Genomic DNA, 16,077 nt, shown 5'->3' with positions numbered 1-16,077 from the left:
CGTCAGGTTAGAGGTGTGCTACGATGTGCTACGATATCGGTGCCATTCTTGGATCCCATTTGTATTTCGAGGTGGTGTGGCGATGACGATGGCGTTTCAGACAATACCGGCGCCGTTGTAAAGGAATCAGCAGTACATATGTAATTGAACCTGGGCACCTACATGTAGTTATCTAGTGTAGGTACTCATACCAATTCCCAAAACATCATGCTCATATCATGTTGATGAAGCAACAGGTGCGAAGGTAGGTAGGCATGTATACGTAAGGCCGGAGTGCATGAAACAAGTGACTTCTTCGAAGTTCTGATTCAGGGTCTAAATGCACGCACTTGTTTCTGCATGGCTTCATCTTGGCGCACTCCAAGCTCCCAGCTCCCAACGTGGAGGAGGGTACCTCTCGTTTCAAGATCCGCCCTACAGCCACCTAATAGGCAACCAACCAGTTGGAAGTGAGACCATCTTGCTTCACGATCGCCTATCCCTGCCGTCGCTCAACGGGGCGTTTGTCTCCTATCATAGATTGCCCGTCTAACATCCCCCCCCAAATCGTATAAGTAAGAGATGCTGGGAAGATCATTGTGGGCCATGCGCAGCTTGCTTGCTTGCAGGTTAGATCTTCAATGGCATATATCTCTCTCGATGATATTACCAGCCACCGGTCGTTTACTCGAATATTTGTTTCTCTCCCGAGTCACTCCCTATGCCCAAACATTCCTTTAAGTGTCTATATTCAAGTACCCAAGCTACCTAGTTAGGAGGGAAACCCCGTCATCGTTGCGAGCACCATGAAGTTCTCGAGCCTCCCCGGCATCACCGTCCTCGTTCTATACGCCTCTTGCACAATAGGAATACCACTCCAGGTCAACGCGAGCAGCACCGCTGAGGATACCGTCTGCTCCATACAGAGTTTCAAAGAATGCATCGCCGACACGGGACGAGATAACAGCCTCTGCTTCAAGCAGATGTGCGTCGGCGCGAACGGGGCGGAGTTACGGCTGGCCAAACGCCAGGACACATGTACCGAGGAGAATCTGCTCCAATGCGCCGTGACGGAATGGCGAGAGGCGGAAATAGTATGTGCCAATAGCTTTCATTTCTCCTTCCCCCTTTGGCCTATCTTAGGAGCTATCGGGAGCTACCCAATAGGAGTTTCTACCTTTAGAAAACCCCTCCTAGGCTCTAAATACTTTGGCTTGGAGAGATATTTACTAACTCATACTGTTGCAGTGTTTCCAGGAATTATGTCTGTAGCATCCTCTGCATGTCGCGCCGGTCAGTAGGGTAGGACGTGTCTCAAGTCAAGTTCCCTTCAGAGACTTAAAGATAGGCGATGCAATACGACGATAAGCTCGCCAATCATTCTCACGTCGGTCGATTGGTAGATGCCCACTACACGACAGTATTTCCCAATACTCAGGTCCTCCCAAACTCCGATATCAAAGGAGACTATGCCATGGGACATCAATTGCTATATCGCGGCTATCCAAGTTATCGACGATTAGGGTTCGCTCATTTGGTTCATGATTGTATATTAGGCGATTTCAATGCCTTGTTGTATATTATAGTGGTCACGATTTTATGTATGAAGCGGGTACGATATAGCACTCACACGTTGTATGTTCGAATACAAAACTAGAAGAGAGAAAAACTTTTACCATCTACTGTCTCTATATAGCAGCAATTAGACAATCTTAGGTCTAGTTGCAGCACAATTTACCGACACGAAACCCCTTTCTTGAGGGCTACCCACCTGTTCTCCTTGACAATTCGCGATCCGTTCCACGAACAGGAAGTAGCTGTTGTCGACTCCCGGGTCCTATTCTCTTTTCATCCACAAGGTGAGAATCACCTCTAGCGGTGCAATAAGCTGTGGTCACTTACGATATATATTGAATACATACCTAATTCAGTAGGGGCAGGCAGTTTTCATTACTAAGTTTAGGAATCTTTGGGACTCGAAATGTATAGAAACCTTTTGGCCGATTACATGGTGTAGACAGGCCTCAAGCGCTCGTGAACGACATAACTCGAACCGAACCCCCTAGCTGCTTCGTCGCGTAGTTGAAGATGCCAAAGCGATAGCCCATGAAGTACGCCCAATTCGTCCACATCGTATACGGGCCCCCCAGCTGTGTGAACTCCTGTCCGTCGATGCTGTACGAGAAATTGGCCGCGTAGGTGCCGCTCGCGCGTGCATCGAGCGAGGCTCGAAGCCATAGAGTCATGTTTGTAGGGGTTTTTGATGTCGTCGCGATCACGGTCCCGTTACTCGTCGTGTTCCAGGCGGATTCTTCCTGGGTGATGTTGTGGACGACAGACAAGGTGTATTTCTCTCCGTCGCGGTGGACGCCGATGTACGCGGTACGGTCGCGGAAGGCGGCAAGTCCGAATCGGTCGCCGTCGGCCATGTTGCTGAAATCGACTTGCAAAGTGCCAACCGGGAATTCTCCGTGGATGCGGTGTGTTAATGTGTTGCGTGCGGCATAGAAATCGGTTGTTACCGTAGCAGTGGATAGAGACACACCATTACTATCAACTGTATACTTGCTTTCATCGGGGTTATGATTCCATTCCCAGTGGGGGCTGAGGCTGTCGCCATCAAACATATCGGTGTGAGTCCAGTTTTGCACATTCTTTGGCGAAAGAGGAGCTGGGTACGACGAACTCCACCCACCGGCTTCGTCGGGGATAAAATAGGGAAAGTCGTCATCCCCCCACCCAATAGGGGCTAACACAGGTATACGACCGTTTGGGTAGGCCCATGTGAAAGACATGTAGTACCAGCCTCCAGTTGAAGCCTGGATGAGACTTCCCTGGTGTGGTGCTCCTCCGTTGGCCACCGGCGACTTGACGGCATCAACAAGTATCTTGCTTTCGTAGGGACCCCATGGACTTTTGGACTTCCAGATGTACGTGATATCACCAGGGTGGTCATCAAGGATGTAGTAGAGTCCGTCCTTCTTATACATTCGATTTCCCTCGATTCCATCTTTTCCAACGTCAGAGGCGCTGAAAATGTGTTCAGTCTTCACCTGGCTAAGTCCGTCCGCGGAGAGCTGGGCTATTGACACATCTGTAGAACCGTACACGACATACATACTATCGTCATCGTCTATTAAGAGGCCGCAATCGTAGTAACACGTTCCACCGGGAAGAACAGCTGCTCGGGTCCAGGGGCCGAGAACGTCATTCGCGGTGTAGATATAAGTATACCAGAAATCGACACACCCGATCCAATACCAAAGTCCTGTACTCTCGCGATATCGCATAGTAGAAGCCCATGTTCCTCCTCGATACGCACGGCCGTTCGTCAGGTTATACTTTTCTCCAAAGTCGAGACTAGGCACAGAATGTCCAATCAGCTCCCAGTTGACGAGATCACCAGACCTTAGGATAGGCGCACCCGGGCTATAATGCATATTCGAAGCAGAAAAGTAGTATAAGCCGTCCGGGCCTGTGGAGACATCATTGTCGGCGAAATCCTCGTAGATTACGGGATTCTGGAAATAGTCTGCCCCTTTAAACGTGAATGTCCTACTGAGCAATGATAAAGGCGTGCCATTTCCTTTCGGGAAGGGGGGGACTTTGGACCATGCTAGACTGGCTTGCAACAAACCGCAGAGCAAGCCAACCCATATCATATCCATGGTCGTTGGCGACCTAACTTCTTTGAATATCCCCTGTTAAGAGGGCATTCTTCATTGACGTTGGGCAAGTTCAAAGAAGATATAAAGTCAAGTCAACCCCCTACCTACATATAAAGATGTTGGTCTCTTTCATTTTTAATCCACCGGATGGTGTTATGATTTATGATTACCTAGCTAGGTAGGTAGGGAACCTGAAATGTAACGCCCTATTTGCTGAAGGAGGGTTTGCTGCCGAGGTGGTATTGTGATACAAAGGAAAATTGCCTTATAAGGCAATTGCTAGGGTGTTCCTATGCTGAAGCTTCTAGGTTAGTTCCCTTGGGATATCTAACTTTAGTACGTTAGGGACTCCAGATAGTTGGACAACTTGGAGAAAATACCCGTTAGCTAACTTAAAGCTTAAAGATAGAAGCCTTGAGAACGCTAAGTTGATAACCCTCTAATTTTCTAAAATTGGTTACATTCATATTCCAACTGCCTTATGCACCTACCTAACTTGAACTCGTGTACCTAACTACATACTAGTACCTACCTGGCATCTTGGATCCGGGGTATACGAATGAAATTATGGGCTAGGACAGGGGCATCGGGGTAAATCTACGGGCTAGCATTTTAGCTCATGAAACCCCCCGGATATCCTGAAGCCAATGAAGTTAGGTGCCTCCAGAATATGTAATTCGGTAGAATGTTGTACCTTAGGTAAGTACAAGGATCACGTATTGTACCTACTCCTTCTAAACTCCTTTCGCCTAAACGCCAGATTTAGTAATGCTAGTGCTCATCTTCGCCCAAAATAATTGTTTCTTATCTTTCCTTTCTTTCAATTATGAGCCTCATACCTAAATTCATTACCTAGTACACGCTGAACCACAATTAGATTCCCGAATTTAAATAACCGGAACAATTATTTCTCATTCTTATGTAATTTTTCCCGTTTGTATTTCTTCTAATTTCTTACCCAGTTGTGACATCGTTCTACTTCATTTCCTAGCCTGCCACTTTGCTTTACTTGCACCCTTCAGTTGTGGGGGGCTTGTATAAATCTACCAGCTTGGCCCCGATGTTAAGAGACGTGCCTTATGCCATATCTTACACTACAGCGTGACCTCGCCGGCTTGGGACTTGCCCTTTTATCACCAAACATACCAACTTGATTCTATCATACTCTTACCGAATGCGCCGCCATTGTCTACCGGTCCCCATAATAATCGACCCGATCAGTCGCCGGCCTTAGACACGTCTGCCATGAAGAGTCCACCGTGCAAAGTAACATTAACATCTGGATACCCATAGTGTTCGGTATCGCGAGTTTCTATCTGAGAAATAAATCCCAGAGGAAGTTTTCTAGTTGGACAGGCACTATGGCAACAGTTCAACAGTTTCACCAGACTCCTACGCTGACCCGCCCACTTGGCATCAATGGCGCAACGCCGCCAGCCGCGGAAATGGATACGGACCGGGCCTCTCGACCGAATGTTATCAAAGGGACAAGGACCTCTAGTAGACTACAGAAGGGCGATACCAGAACTGTCGTTATAATCTACGGGTCTGGACAAGAGAATATAGTCTCCGTCTTTGCGGATGTGTTGGGGAAGCCGTACAAGATAGCCGATAGTTTTCAGGGTATTACTTCTTTGGAACAGGAACTCGTCCTTGGCATACCGATGGATAGCGCCAAGATTGATATTACTTCGCGGAATCGAGGTGCCGTGGTTGCGATCAATGCGCATTGTGTGAACTTAGGGATGCCACCAGATCCTTATATATCTGAAGAGTGCGACTACGAATTCTTATATTCCGAAGTGTCTTCGTCTCGCCGGGATTTGGCCCGGTTCATCTCTTTCATTCTCGGCCAGATTAATCATCACGACTCACTCATGTCAAAGCCACGCACTTACTTCATTTCGACCACTTTTCCTGATGTTCGCGCCGCGCTTCCTAACATAGATATCCTCACAGTGGGTGCCGATGCTGTAGAACTACGTGTCGATCTACTCAAGGAACCCCTAGGCGACGGTAGTTTTGCGCCGGTGCCTAGTTTGAGCTATGTCGGTGAACAAGTCATGTTGCTGCGTCGGAGGACTGAGCTGCCGCTTATATTCACGACAAGATGTGTAAGGGAGAATGGTCGGTTTCCCATGGGGAATCCTGACTTATACTATGAGTATCTTTTTCGGGCCGTTCAGTGGGGTGTTGAATATATCGACGTTGAACTTTGGCTTCCAGAGCATATCCGTCGGAGACTATGCGAGAAACGGGGAAGCAGTCGCATCATGTCAGCCTTTCACGATTTCTCGGGCGCCTTCAAGTGGCAGTCTGCTCAAGCCGAGTCCGTCTTCGTTGAGTCCCGGAAATACGCTGATATTGTGAAAATGATAGCGATCATTAGCGATCGCAATGATAATTTCGAACTGGAATGTTTCCGCTCCAAGATTCGAAGTGTATATCCAAATTCTCCTCCCTTGTCGGCTGTTAACATGGGAGAGATAGGCCAGTTTTCGAGGACACTAAATAAGGTCTTTACACCCATCACTCATCCGCTTCTTCCCATCATTGCTGCTCCAGGTCAGATGAGCGCCGCAGAGATCAACGCAGCCTTATCGATGTTTGGACAGCTTCCGAAGAAGAGCATCTACGGAATAAGCAGTCCGTTTGCCCGTATCGCAACACCATATGCACCTTTCTACGAAAAATGCTTTAACGAGCTCGGACTACCACATCAGTTTGCCGTGGTTGAGAGACAACCGAATGGTTCTGATTGTGTAGAAGCCTTGTGCAATCAGAAATCCTTTGGGGGTGCCTATCTAAGTCCACCAGTATCTTTATCTAGTCTTATGCACAACAGCCTGTTCTTCTCGAGGTTTAACAACGGGTCGGGTCCAACGTTGACAGAAGCAGCCCGTACGATTGGCATGATTGATACCATTGTTGTTCAACCTGGGCCATCAACCTCGTCAGCTGCGGCAGCCACAACTCCTCCGATTCCTAATCAAAACTTTAGCACACCGTTCAACCTGGGGTCTAACAATTCTCATGGCTTGCCGCCAGGCTCCTCGCTGGTTTTCGATAATGCAAATTGGCGAGGCATTGTTAGCACTTTAACTCGCGATCTTGCTCCATCAGCTTACTTTGGACGTGTTGCCGTTGTTGCAGCTAGCAATGCTGACAATGCAGCTTCGACTATTTATGCGCTGAAAGCACTTCGGATTAGCAAAGTGTATACAGTCGGCTTCAAGATGCCCCCTAACCTAAATCATGGCCTTGACGTTGAGCCCTTCAATAGCTTAGAGAGCCTCCAGCGAGCAAGGATGGTGAGGGACAAAGCAAGCCCGTTTGTTTTCGTATCTGCTCTGGGACCAGAAAAATCCAACATTGTTGGGGTGCTTATACGTGTTTTCGGGGGCTCACGCGGGTCTTCTACGAATATTCGCAAAGTTTTCTTGGACCTTGCTGATGGGCCAAGAAAGGGGGATCCAAGAGCCGTCGCAGAACAAAGTGGGTTCATTACTTACGGCGTAGCGGATACGACGGCTTTTACGACCGTGGAAACTCTGAGGTCGCTCGTGGGCCAGAATGTACCGTATAGCTTCGTACGACTAACGAGTGGCCAGGGAATGTTCTAGATAAGCGATATCAGTATATACCCCAAAGAGGAGTGGTTTGGGATGTATGATGAGGAACTTGATTTTACGCAAATTGCCGGCCATGTAAGATGAGATTAGGCACGTTCAATGTTGGGCTAGACGATCTAACAGAGAACACATCTTGCAAAATCATAGCTAACGAAGGAGTTGAAAGTCCGAATAGGGTTAAGAGTGACTTCCAATACTCTGAATCATGGACACCTGCATGCAACCTGCATTGTTCTTACCCGCCTAGACGTGCTGGGGCGATATCTTGAAATCAACAACCAAAGGATCGGTACCTGGTACCTAGTACAGAGCCGCGGTGCCTTGCAAGGATTGATGTGCTCATGCAACCCAGTTTCTCAACCGACCAGGGGTAAACGTTTCTACGTAACGACGAGACGTACGAACAAAGTTTGCCACTACGCTGAACACGCGTTCATCCAGGTCATTCTAGACTCGTCAAAAATATGATAGAAACAAGGGCAGCTCGGACGTTTATCAAAGTTTGGGAGGTGATTTTCGTCAGTGCGACCTCACTTGGAATCTAGGACATTCTCTAAAGGGCCTATTAAGGTGGTAGAATAGTGTTGAGGAAGCCACTTAGCTCATACCGAATTGTAAGAGCTGAGTAATTCAAATCTACGATGGGCTGATAGGGTTATCGCCAAACAGTGACTGTGCTATCTCGACCGCACGCAGGGGCCAGCCGGTTGCAGATACGGGGCTGGGCTATTCTAAACTGATCTGATCTTTCGGCATGCTCAATAAAGCGACGGGTACCTGGGTAGGCAGATAAGGCCATATTCATATTCATATTCATATTGCCGTGCGGAGGATTTTGCATGAGACACTCCGATAGGGCATCGTGTACCAATGTTACCTGCTTGGTACTATTAAAAGGATTCGCCATGGAAATGGGTGTCAGGTCAGATAATCGAAGTGACCAGGTAGGGAGGGAGGGGGAGAGTCAAAGCCACCTGCAGCCAGCCTCGAGGTTACCTGCGCTGAAGAGTATGGAGATAACTTCACTTCCCGTAGTATGATCCCGAGCCTGAGCCCGAGATAGGTGGAAAGCTGTCAAAAGTTCAGGTTGCCATGCCTTGGGTTTCTTAGCAGTAAATAAACATTTGCCGAAGATGGAAGCAGTGATACAGGTGCAACGTATCAACACCTGTGAAGTCACACGCCACACTGGCCGCTACCTACAGGACGGGTCCAGGGTTGTTAGAGGTACATAGGGGTCCGGATCTGTCACCAACCTCAGTAGCACAGCCAAGGCATTGATTGGTGGTTACATGGCATCAGACATGGGCATCAAGGCAAGGCAAACCCTCACGTCTCTTTAAAGTTGAGTTAACACTAAGCGAACAAATATAGCTTCTAAATATAGAGAGACGCATTAATCTGTTCATAGTAATCTAGTTTGGATATCACCTATAGTATGTAGTGTATGTGTATACCAACGTATGTATGCCAACGTACATCCATGGTTGGATATGTAGTACTAGATTAGGTACCTATATAGTAGGCATGTTATAGGGGAAGACGTCACCCCCCTAAATTACCTACCTAGTACGTACCTACATAGATAGTATCATGGATGTATGATACTAGGTTAGGTAGTGTCTCTCTTTTTTGATAATGAAGATTCAATGTTGCGTTTAAATGCATCAATCCCATGGATTAGGGGACTTAAATAGGCCTGTACTGACAGTACTGTAGATACTGAATATTAAATACTGTAAATACTGTAAATACTGTAGATACTAGTATAATTCGGGTCTTTTAGCGCCGAAGACTAACCCGGTTTTTACGGGAACCCCATATTTACCCCACCCAAAGATTGAATAATTAAGGCACAATACAATACAACACAGCACAACACGTGCTATCGTCGTCGTCACGATCCACATAATTCTTCATCTTGGTACGCCGTAGATATCTTACACACACTGTACACACTGTACGCACTAAAAGTTATGCTTATGCTTGGGTACCTATCTACCCTAGACCTAGATACTATATGCAAACCTCCCACCTCCCACTTCTCATGCCCACATGCATCTCTTTCTTACCAATACACAATGTTATTAGCTACAATTCAAAACATGACTTCGGTTACCTACATACGTCCCTGGGTACCTGATTCATCTTATCTATGGTTAAGGCTTAGAGTTCTTCGCCGCTAGAATGCAGCTTGACCAGCTCGACCAGCTTGAACCTGCAGCACGTTCGGGTCTTCCCGTGCCTTGGCTATCTTGACTACTATGAACAGGTTGGTTGTAGTTACATGCTACATTCTGACATACCTACCTACACACACACACACACACACACTTACATTCAGATTGATACTCACACACTTATACATACCTACATAATACATACATAATGCGTACATAACATATACGTACATTCGCATAGCAATAGTCCGAATTTACGAGGCGATGGCAATCAAATCTGTTCCTGAACTGGACAGCAGCTTACAAAGCCTTTGGAATCGAAAATCTTGTACGCCTGAGGAGAAGTTATTGAGAGACTGCATATGCTCATTGCTCATACTACCCTCCCTAAATCTTGCCCAAATAGGATGGTCCTTGGTGAGTCAGCCTTGATGATGAACGCCTCGACCACGTTCGCGGCAGCTTTCCCCGAGTGACAGCTCGTGTGCCTGCGTGCTTTCCACCGACTATCGCCGCGGCACTTGGTAGGACGTGAGGCAACATATTCCGGGCCACCAAGGCTCAACTTCATATATCGGGGATTCGGAGGGGAGCAATAATGTCTGTCTGTCTGTCTGTCTGTCCTCACAGCCACGGTTCCGCCGCCGGCGGTGGGCATTGTCTTGGCCGCATCTTCTGGGCCCTGCGGCTGCGTAACGCTTTGGACCAAACACCACCCGATATCAGTTCACGATGCGTAAGTGACGTCTGCGGCCTGGGTAGCGCGACACATGCCAAGCCGGCAACTATGTTTGTTATTATTTTGATATTCTCCAGTTGCACATGGGCTTAGGAAAGGTCCCAGTTCTGCTCGTTTTGCTCAAGGACAACAAGCCACGACGAAAAAAAATCCGAAAATTCCTGAAGGCATCCCATGCCTAGGCTGTTCAAAAACACAGCATACCCCTTATACAGAGAGAATCGAAGTAGAGTGAGGTACGGACAGAGCACATTGTTGATTATCCTACCTACCTACATATCTCCCTTCGTAGGCACCTACCTACCTAAGAGTATTTAGGAACGAGCTGCAAGAGAGGTGGCAATGCGATGCAAAAAAACGCATATCGCCAGCTATCTATCGATTCCCAACAGATGGTGGCGGCAAGAAGCATCACCACGATGGGCGACACTCATCAGGTTCGTTCAGGACGCCGACTCCGGCGTCCTACCGCGTCGAGTACCGGGATGGAACATTAGTCAGGATTAGGGGAGTTGATAGCTCTTGAGTCCCCTATGCCTGACTAACTTGCAGTAATCCAGCTCATTTCTATTTGACGCGCAAGTATGGCAATGTCCCGTCGCTTCTAGCACGTGGCATACTTTGTCTATGGGTTACAGCGCCCCTCCCCAACATCCATAACCTATGTCTTTCATCTATTCTCTGTTGCCACCACCGTTGTCAGGTCTTGGAAGATTTCATGTCGTCTTCCATTGCCGTGCCATGCGTCTTTCTCTACCCATGTAGTTGTGTGCGTGTGTGTGTATGTATGTGCGTATGTGTGGATTATGGCACCAGGTTCAATGTTCTAGATAAATGATCATTGAACTTGAGACGAGACTATACATGCACCTATACATGCACCATACACATACATGTAGTGTACACACACGCATACACATACACATACATACACATTACATATATATAGTAGGTACATTGCATATATATACACTACATACCTACCTACATAACATAACATACCATAACATAACATACCTACATACACATACACATAGCACTAGGTAGCAACTGCAACCGGCCCCCGTTAAACAGGGGCCAGGATTTGATGGCTGCAAGAACCCCGTTTTGGCTCGCTTCCCGACTGCTTTTTCCCCATATTCCCCGTCGGGTCCCGCAATTACAAGGGCGTTAGAATTAGGCCCTTGCTACGAGATCCCCCCCCCCCTAACTTACTAGGTAGAATCCAATGTTCCTTACCAAGGTCTTTGAATACCAAGGCCTCTCAACCAAGGCCTGTACCTAGGACGTTCAATACTATACCTACCTAAGTATACCTACCTAGACCTAGTATGTATTGTACCTAGTGTACCTAGTAATTTTTACTAGGCCTCAATTGGTCACGAGCCAACTCCAACATCTTCAATGTCTCTCTTTCTCTTTCTCTCTTCCAAGCTTCTTCTCTCCGCACGAACCTGTGGCACATCCTTTTTTTCCAATTTCAATAAGGAACTTTGGATACATCAATTCGAGAAGTATTGCGCGTCCTAAGTAACTTCTTGTATTTTTAAGACATTCATTGCCTTCCTTCTCCCATTCCTTCTATTATAATTAGTTCCTTTCCGCCATATGCCATACATATATCCCCCCACGCTTTCCAAGTCTTAAATATCTACCTACATAGAGTATTATTGGGCGCCTTAGTATTACATCTATAACTATGTACGACATGAACCAGAATATATAACGCCTACATACATCACAGCACATCCGGCACTGTACAGTCGGCCACTGATTCTTAGTTTGGTCATGAGGAAGGATGTGAGACTTGTTAACGACATAACGATCAACTCTATTTCAGAGTGAAGGGTTAGAAATATTGGTGGTGGTTTGTTCAGTAGTGACTCTTCTCAGCTTCCGACGTCTTGGAGTTCTCGAACAGGAAAAGAAAGAAAGAAAGAAGAAGAAGAAAAAGAAGAAAAAGAAAGAAAAAAGGATCCGAGGAAAGATTGGTTCAATTTTCATTTAATATACCCATCTCAACACTTTACCGGGTAAATATGAGCGTTGCGTCTCTCCCTGGAATTCAACCCATCATCATGTCACGACCTCAAGTCGGCATCGAACGACTACCAAGTCGCCGCATGAGCAGTGAACCACGCGAAGCGATGAACTGCAAATCATGTCGGAAGCGGAAAGTAAGCCTTTCTTTCAAGCTAGTGCCCTCAAATTGGATCACCAAATTATAATCTCTCATCTAACAAGTCTACGTTCTATAGATCAAATGCAACCGGCTACGTCCGTCCTGCGAAGCTTGCCAAGTCTTCCAAAGCCCATGTATCTATGGTGCGTGATAGTTTGCCCGACTGACGAGTGACCTCGTTCGTGATGATATCTGAATTAAAAACAGCTAACTGATTTTACGTGATTTATAGATGCGATACCCAAGAAACGGGGACCAAAGACAGACGTGCTAGAAGCATTGCTGAAGAGAGTAGATGGTCTAGAGGCGCAACTAAAAGACCACAGAACTACAGACGTCTCACCAAGCGAAGAACAGCCACTACGGTTGACCACTGAAGAGCCCCATGCTGGGTCAGCAGTGATCAAATCGGCTTCCGAGCCGAGATCAAAGCGTCCAATCCTGGACATGTCTCGGTCAACGGAGACCACTCCCGAATCCACCATATATTCACCTACAATCAACGGTGAAGCCTCACCCAACATACAGGTAGATACACTCATTAACACTTACTTTAATCGGTTCCACGCGAAACCCTATCATATCCTTGATGAAGAATCGGTGCAGCAGCGAATACAACTCAACCAGCTGCCCGGTTATCTACTCCACGCCATCTATGCTGTTGCTACCAGGTTTGCCACCCCTCATACGGTCCAGATGTGGAAGGTACTAAAGTTTTACGTATTAGATGCACCCCCCATCCCGCAGGCTATCAGTCTGCAGTCAAACAGAGCGAAGAGTATGCATCAAGATCAAGGGGTGAGATTGATATAGATGAGCCTTCCATTGATGCACTTCAAGCCCTGCTGCTCCTTGTCACTGCCTTCACCGCTGCCAACAACGGCAAAAAGGCTTATATGCTCTTAAGTACGTATCTAACATTCAATATCTTGGTATTCAGTATACCACTACGAGGTATGATGTCAGTTACTGACCACCTCGTGTAGCGAACGCCATTGGTATGGCCATGGCCCTCGAGTTACATCGAGAGGTCAATTTACAGGTGCAGATAACTACTGTAGAGCGAGAAACGAGGAGACGCTTATTCTGGACGTGTTATCTGCTTGACAGATTTATGGCCTGTGGCTCAAAACGCCCCTGTCTCATTAGTGATAGGATGATCCTTCTACGTTTACCATGTTGGACTTCAAGCCCCTCCTCTATTCCGGTTGAGGGAGATTTCTTTCAAAATGGCTCGAACCTTCAGCATGTACAAGGGAGTGGTAGAAAGTCACAAGGAAGTACCGGCATGCTCATCGACATTACTCGCATCCTAGGAACGACGAACAGATACCTGGCGGCAGGTGGAGTCAAAGGCGACTCTCATTTCCCATGGCATTCACTCTCTGAATTATCCAAGATCAGACAAGACCTCGACGTATGGGCTTCCGGCACTGATGATGTCTTCTCAAGCGTTGATACCTTGTTTGGTCAGTCTGATTCGACCGTGCTGGTTCTCAGCAAGCTCGTATATCATTTAATACACTGTCTGGTGTATAGGCCTTTCCTCCCTATCGACCTTGCCGAGTTATCTGGTACAGGTCAGCATCAGTCTTGGCAAATAGAAGCCACCAATATATGTTTCCTCCATGCCAATGCCATTGCTGAACTGGTCGAACTTGGAAAGCAAATGGCATGCATTGAGTGGCCTGCCTTCGTCGGTTATTGTATAGCCACTGCCGGAACAGTCCACATACATGGGGCACACTATAATAAGAACGGAGTTGGAGAGGCGATGGGCGTATTCTCCTCCTCATCCGAATTTCTATCCCGGGAGCTTCAACAATTAACCGAACTCAGCTACTCATGGGCCACCGTACAGCATCAACGTGATACTTTGCAGAGTGTCTACAATGCACATGCCGAGCTTGTCAAAGGCCTTGCGAATAATTCGATGCGTTATTCTCCGGCCTTCAATCTGGAAGACTTCTTCGATCGTTATTCAAACTCCGCCAGACCAGGTAGCCGTCTGTTCACATTTGATGCAGTGGCCATAAATTTATCAGATGATCTCGTCAGTATCTCAACGGAAAGCTACACGGTGCCTAGTTCATATCCTCGCTATAACACAGATACGGAACGGTCAAGCCTAAAACGGAAAATAGCAAGCGAGTTTTCGCAAAGACGGCCTAGCTTTAGGAGTCTGACGCCGGTAACTATAGGCAATAACGGTACTGTGACTACCGGGCTACCTACTCCCGGTGGCCATTCTCAACAATTCACGTTTACAGCAGCCCCTCATCCGTCGCCAATACTACGAACAACTGACTCACAGGCTTGTGCTACTCAGAATATGTCAGAAGGTACTGGTCGAATGGTGCAACGGAGGTCAGCATCGTTGGATGACCAAGCTGCCAATGCTGCTGCTGCCGTCGCAGCTACTACGGCGGGGTTCGAGTCCATGTCTCGCCAGCAGACTCAGCAACACATTGATACGATGTCGGCTGGGACCTTCCCCTCGGCATCATACCAGTACGCAACACCCAGTCCGGATGACGAAAGCAATCTTGGTGTGGCCAGCTACGACCCCATGTTCGGCACGGTACCTACGAATACGTTTTCCTCTCCCGCAGCCTGGCACGGCGGAGATGAGGATCATCATCATCAGCAGAATCATCGCAAACAACAAACGCACAACGCAGGACTGAGCCCCAGGGCAGCAGCGGGGGCGGGGTATCAGAACAACAACAACAACCACAGCCCCGGCGCTGCTGGGCCAGGAGAAGAAAAAGACCCGTTCCTGTGCCTGCTCGAGCAGCTGGCGGAGAACGAGCATGTCATCGGGCAAGGCAAGGAGATTGACTTCTTCCTCACGGGGGTGCAGGGGTGAGGTGCGAAAGTCGCGGATTGTACCTGGCCTACCTACATAATACGTAGATGGTACGCGCGTCTTGGGGTTTTTACGGTGGCATTGACGTTGGATGGGTAGGTAGTTAAAGCGATGGTTTAAAAATAGTAGGAGCATGGTGGGGATGGACGGAGGGATGGATGGCATATGATCTCCATGCCTTACTCGGGTAGATCTCCGGATTCGTTTTACAACCTCCTGGGTACATTGCCTAGGTACCTACCCTATCCTACCCTACCCTACCTATACTTTACGTTGACGCCCTTACGCCCCCTTATCGAGCGAATTGCCTTTTTGTTTTTTTTTTCACGACGGTCATCTGTGGATATGGGATTATTACACGTATGTACATCATCGACATCGACATCGACATCGACATCGACATCATTATCACGAGAGCCGGGACACCGCGAATGTACCTACGGTATCGAATTGTATTTATATATATATGGGCTTTAAGGGGGGGGAAACACTTACCTGGAAGGTACCTAAACGGGATATTATGGGTTATGGGATATGAAGGAAGGAAGGAAATGGGAAAGGGAATAGTTAACTACCTATCTAATAGGTAGGTACCTATGGAAGGGATAAGGAATAGGGAAGAGGGAAATATCAGGTGGTACATACATACAGAACTGTTATAGGTATATGTCAATATCGGACCTCTACATCATGCCTGCCTGGGTAGGTATCTACTTAGGTAGGTAGGTAATTAGTAGAGAAGCACACTGGTAAATATGTAAATGTATATTATTATTATTATGATTATTATTGAGACGCTGATACAACTACCTAACTATTCGCTGTGCT

The 16,077-nt window shown here is 47.3% G+C and overlaps 4 protein-coding genes across 4 annotated transcripts; 3 read left to right on the top strand and 1 right to left on the bottom strand.

Moving 5' to 3' along the window:
- Positions 1 to 659: 659 nt before the first annotated feature.
- On the top strand, positions 660 to 1,627 carry GGS25DRAFT_387604 (uncharacterized protein). The gene is made up of 2 exons (XM_049258318.1): positions 660 to 1,073; positions 1,228 to 1,627. The coding sequence occupies exons 1-2, from the start codon at positions 786 to 788 to the stop codon at positions 1,249 to 1,251; spliced, it is 312 nt and encodes a 103-aa protein (XP_049115039.1). The 5' UTR covers positions 660 to 785; the 3' UTR covers positions 1,252 to 1,627.
- Positions 1,628 to 2,003: 376 nt separating this feature from the next.
- On the bottom strand, positions 2,004 to 3,780 carry GGS25DRAFT_515254 (glycoside hydrolase family 43 protein; the record flags this gene model as incomplete). Its single annotated transcript, XM_049263063.1, has 2 exons — positions 2,004 to 3,517; positions 3,756 to 3,780. 2 exons carry the CDS (start codon positions 3,778 to 3,780, stop codon positions 2,004 to 2,006), a joined length of 1,539 nt encoding a protein of 512 aa, XP_049115038.1.
- A 636-nt stretch (positions 3,781 to 4,416) lies between these two features.
- GGS25DRAFT_387526 (aldolase) lies at positions 4,417 to 7,694 on the top strand. The gene has a single exon (XM_049258317.1). The coding sequence runs from the start codon at positions 5,009 to 5,011 to the stop codon at positions 7,268 to 7,270; it is 2,262 nt and encodes a 753-aa protein (XP_049115037.1). The 5' UTR covers positions 4,417 to 5,008; the 3' UTR covers positions 7,271 to 7,694.
- A 3,823-nt stretch (positions 7,695 to 11,517) lies between these two features.
- Positions 11,518 to 15,249, top strand: GGS25DRAFT_533440 (uncharacterized protein; the record flags this gene model as incomplete). Its single annotated transcript, XM_049265675.1, has 5 exons — positions 11,518 to 12,375; positions 12,457 to 12,523; positions 12,613 to 13,051; positions 13,108 to 13,286; positions 13,367 to 15,249. Exons 1-5 carry the CDS (start codon positions 12,238 to 12,240, stop codon positions 15,247 to 15,249), a joined length of 2,706 nt encoding a protein of 901 aa, XP_049115036.1. The 5' UTR covers positions 11,518 to 12,237.
- Positions 15,250 to 16,077: the final 828 nt, after the last annotated feature.

Source organism: Hypoxylon fragiforme (genome assembly GCF_022984875.1).
Source record: "Hypoxylon fragiforme strain CBS 206.31 chromosome Unknown GGS25scaffold_7, whole genome shotgun sequence".
NCBI classification, from domain to species: domain Eukaryota; kingdom Fungi; phylum Ascomycota; class Sordariomycetes; order Xylariales; family Hypoxylaceae; genus Hypoxylon; species Hypoxylon fragiforme.
This window is presented reverse-complemented; position numbering and strand designations above follow the sequence as displayed.

Coding starts and splice junctions, on each gene's coding strand:
- GGS25DRAFT_387526 (XM_049258317.1), top strand. CDS start 5,009: ATGGCAACAGTTCAACAGTTTCACCAGACTCCTACGCTGACCCGCCCA.
- GGS25DRAFT_387604 (XM_049258318.1), top strand. CDS start 786: ATGAAGTTCTCGAGCCTCCCCGGCATCACCGTCCTCGTTCTATACGCC. Junction 1,074..1,227: donor AATGGCGAGAGGCGGAAATA/GTATGTGCCAAT, acceptor ATACTGTTGCAG/TGTTTCCAGGAATTATGTCT.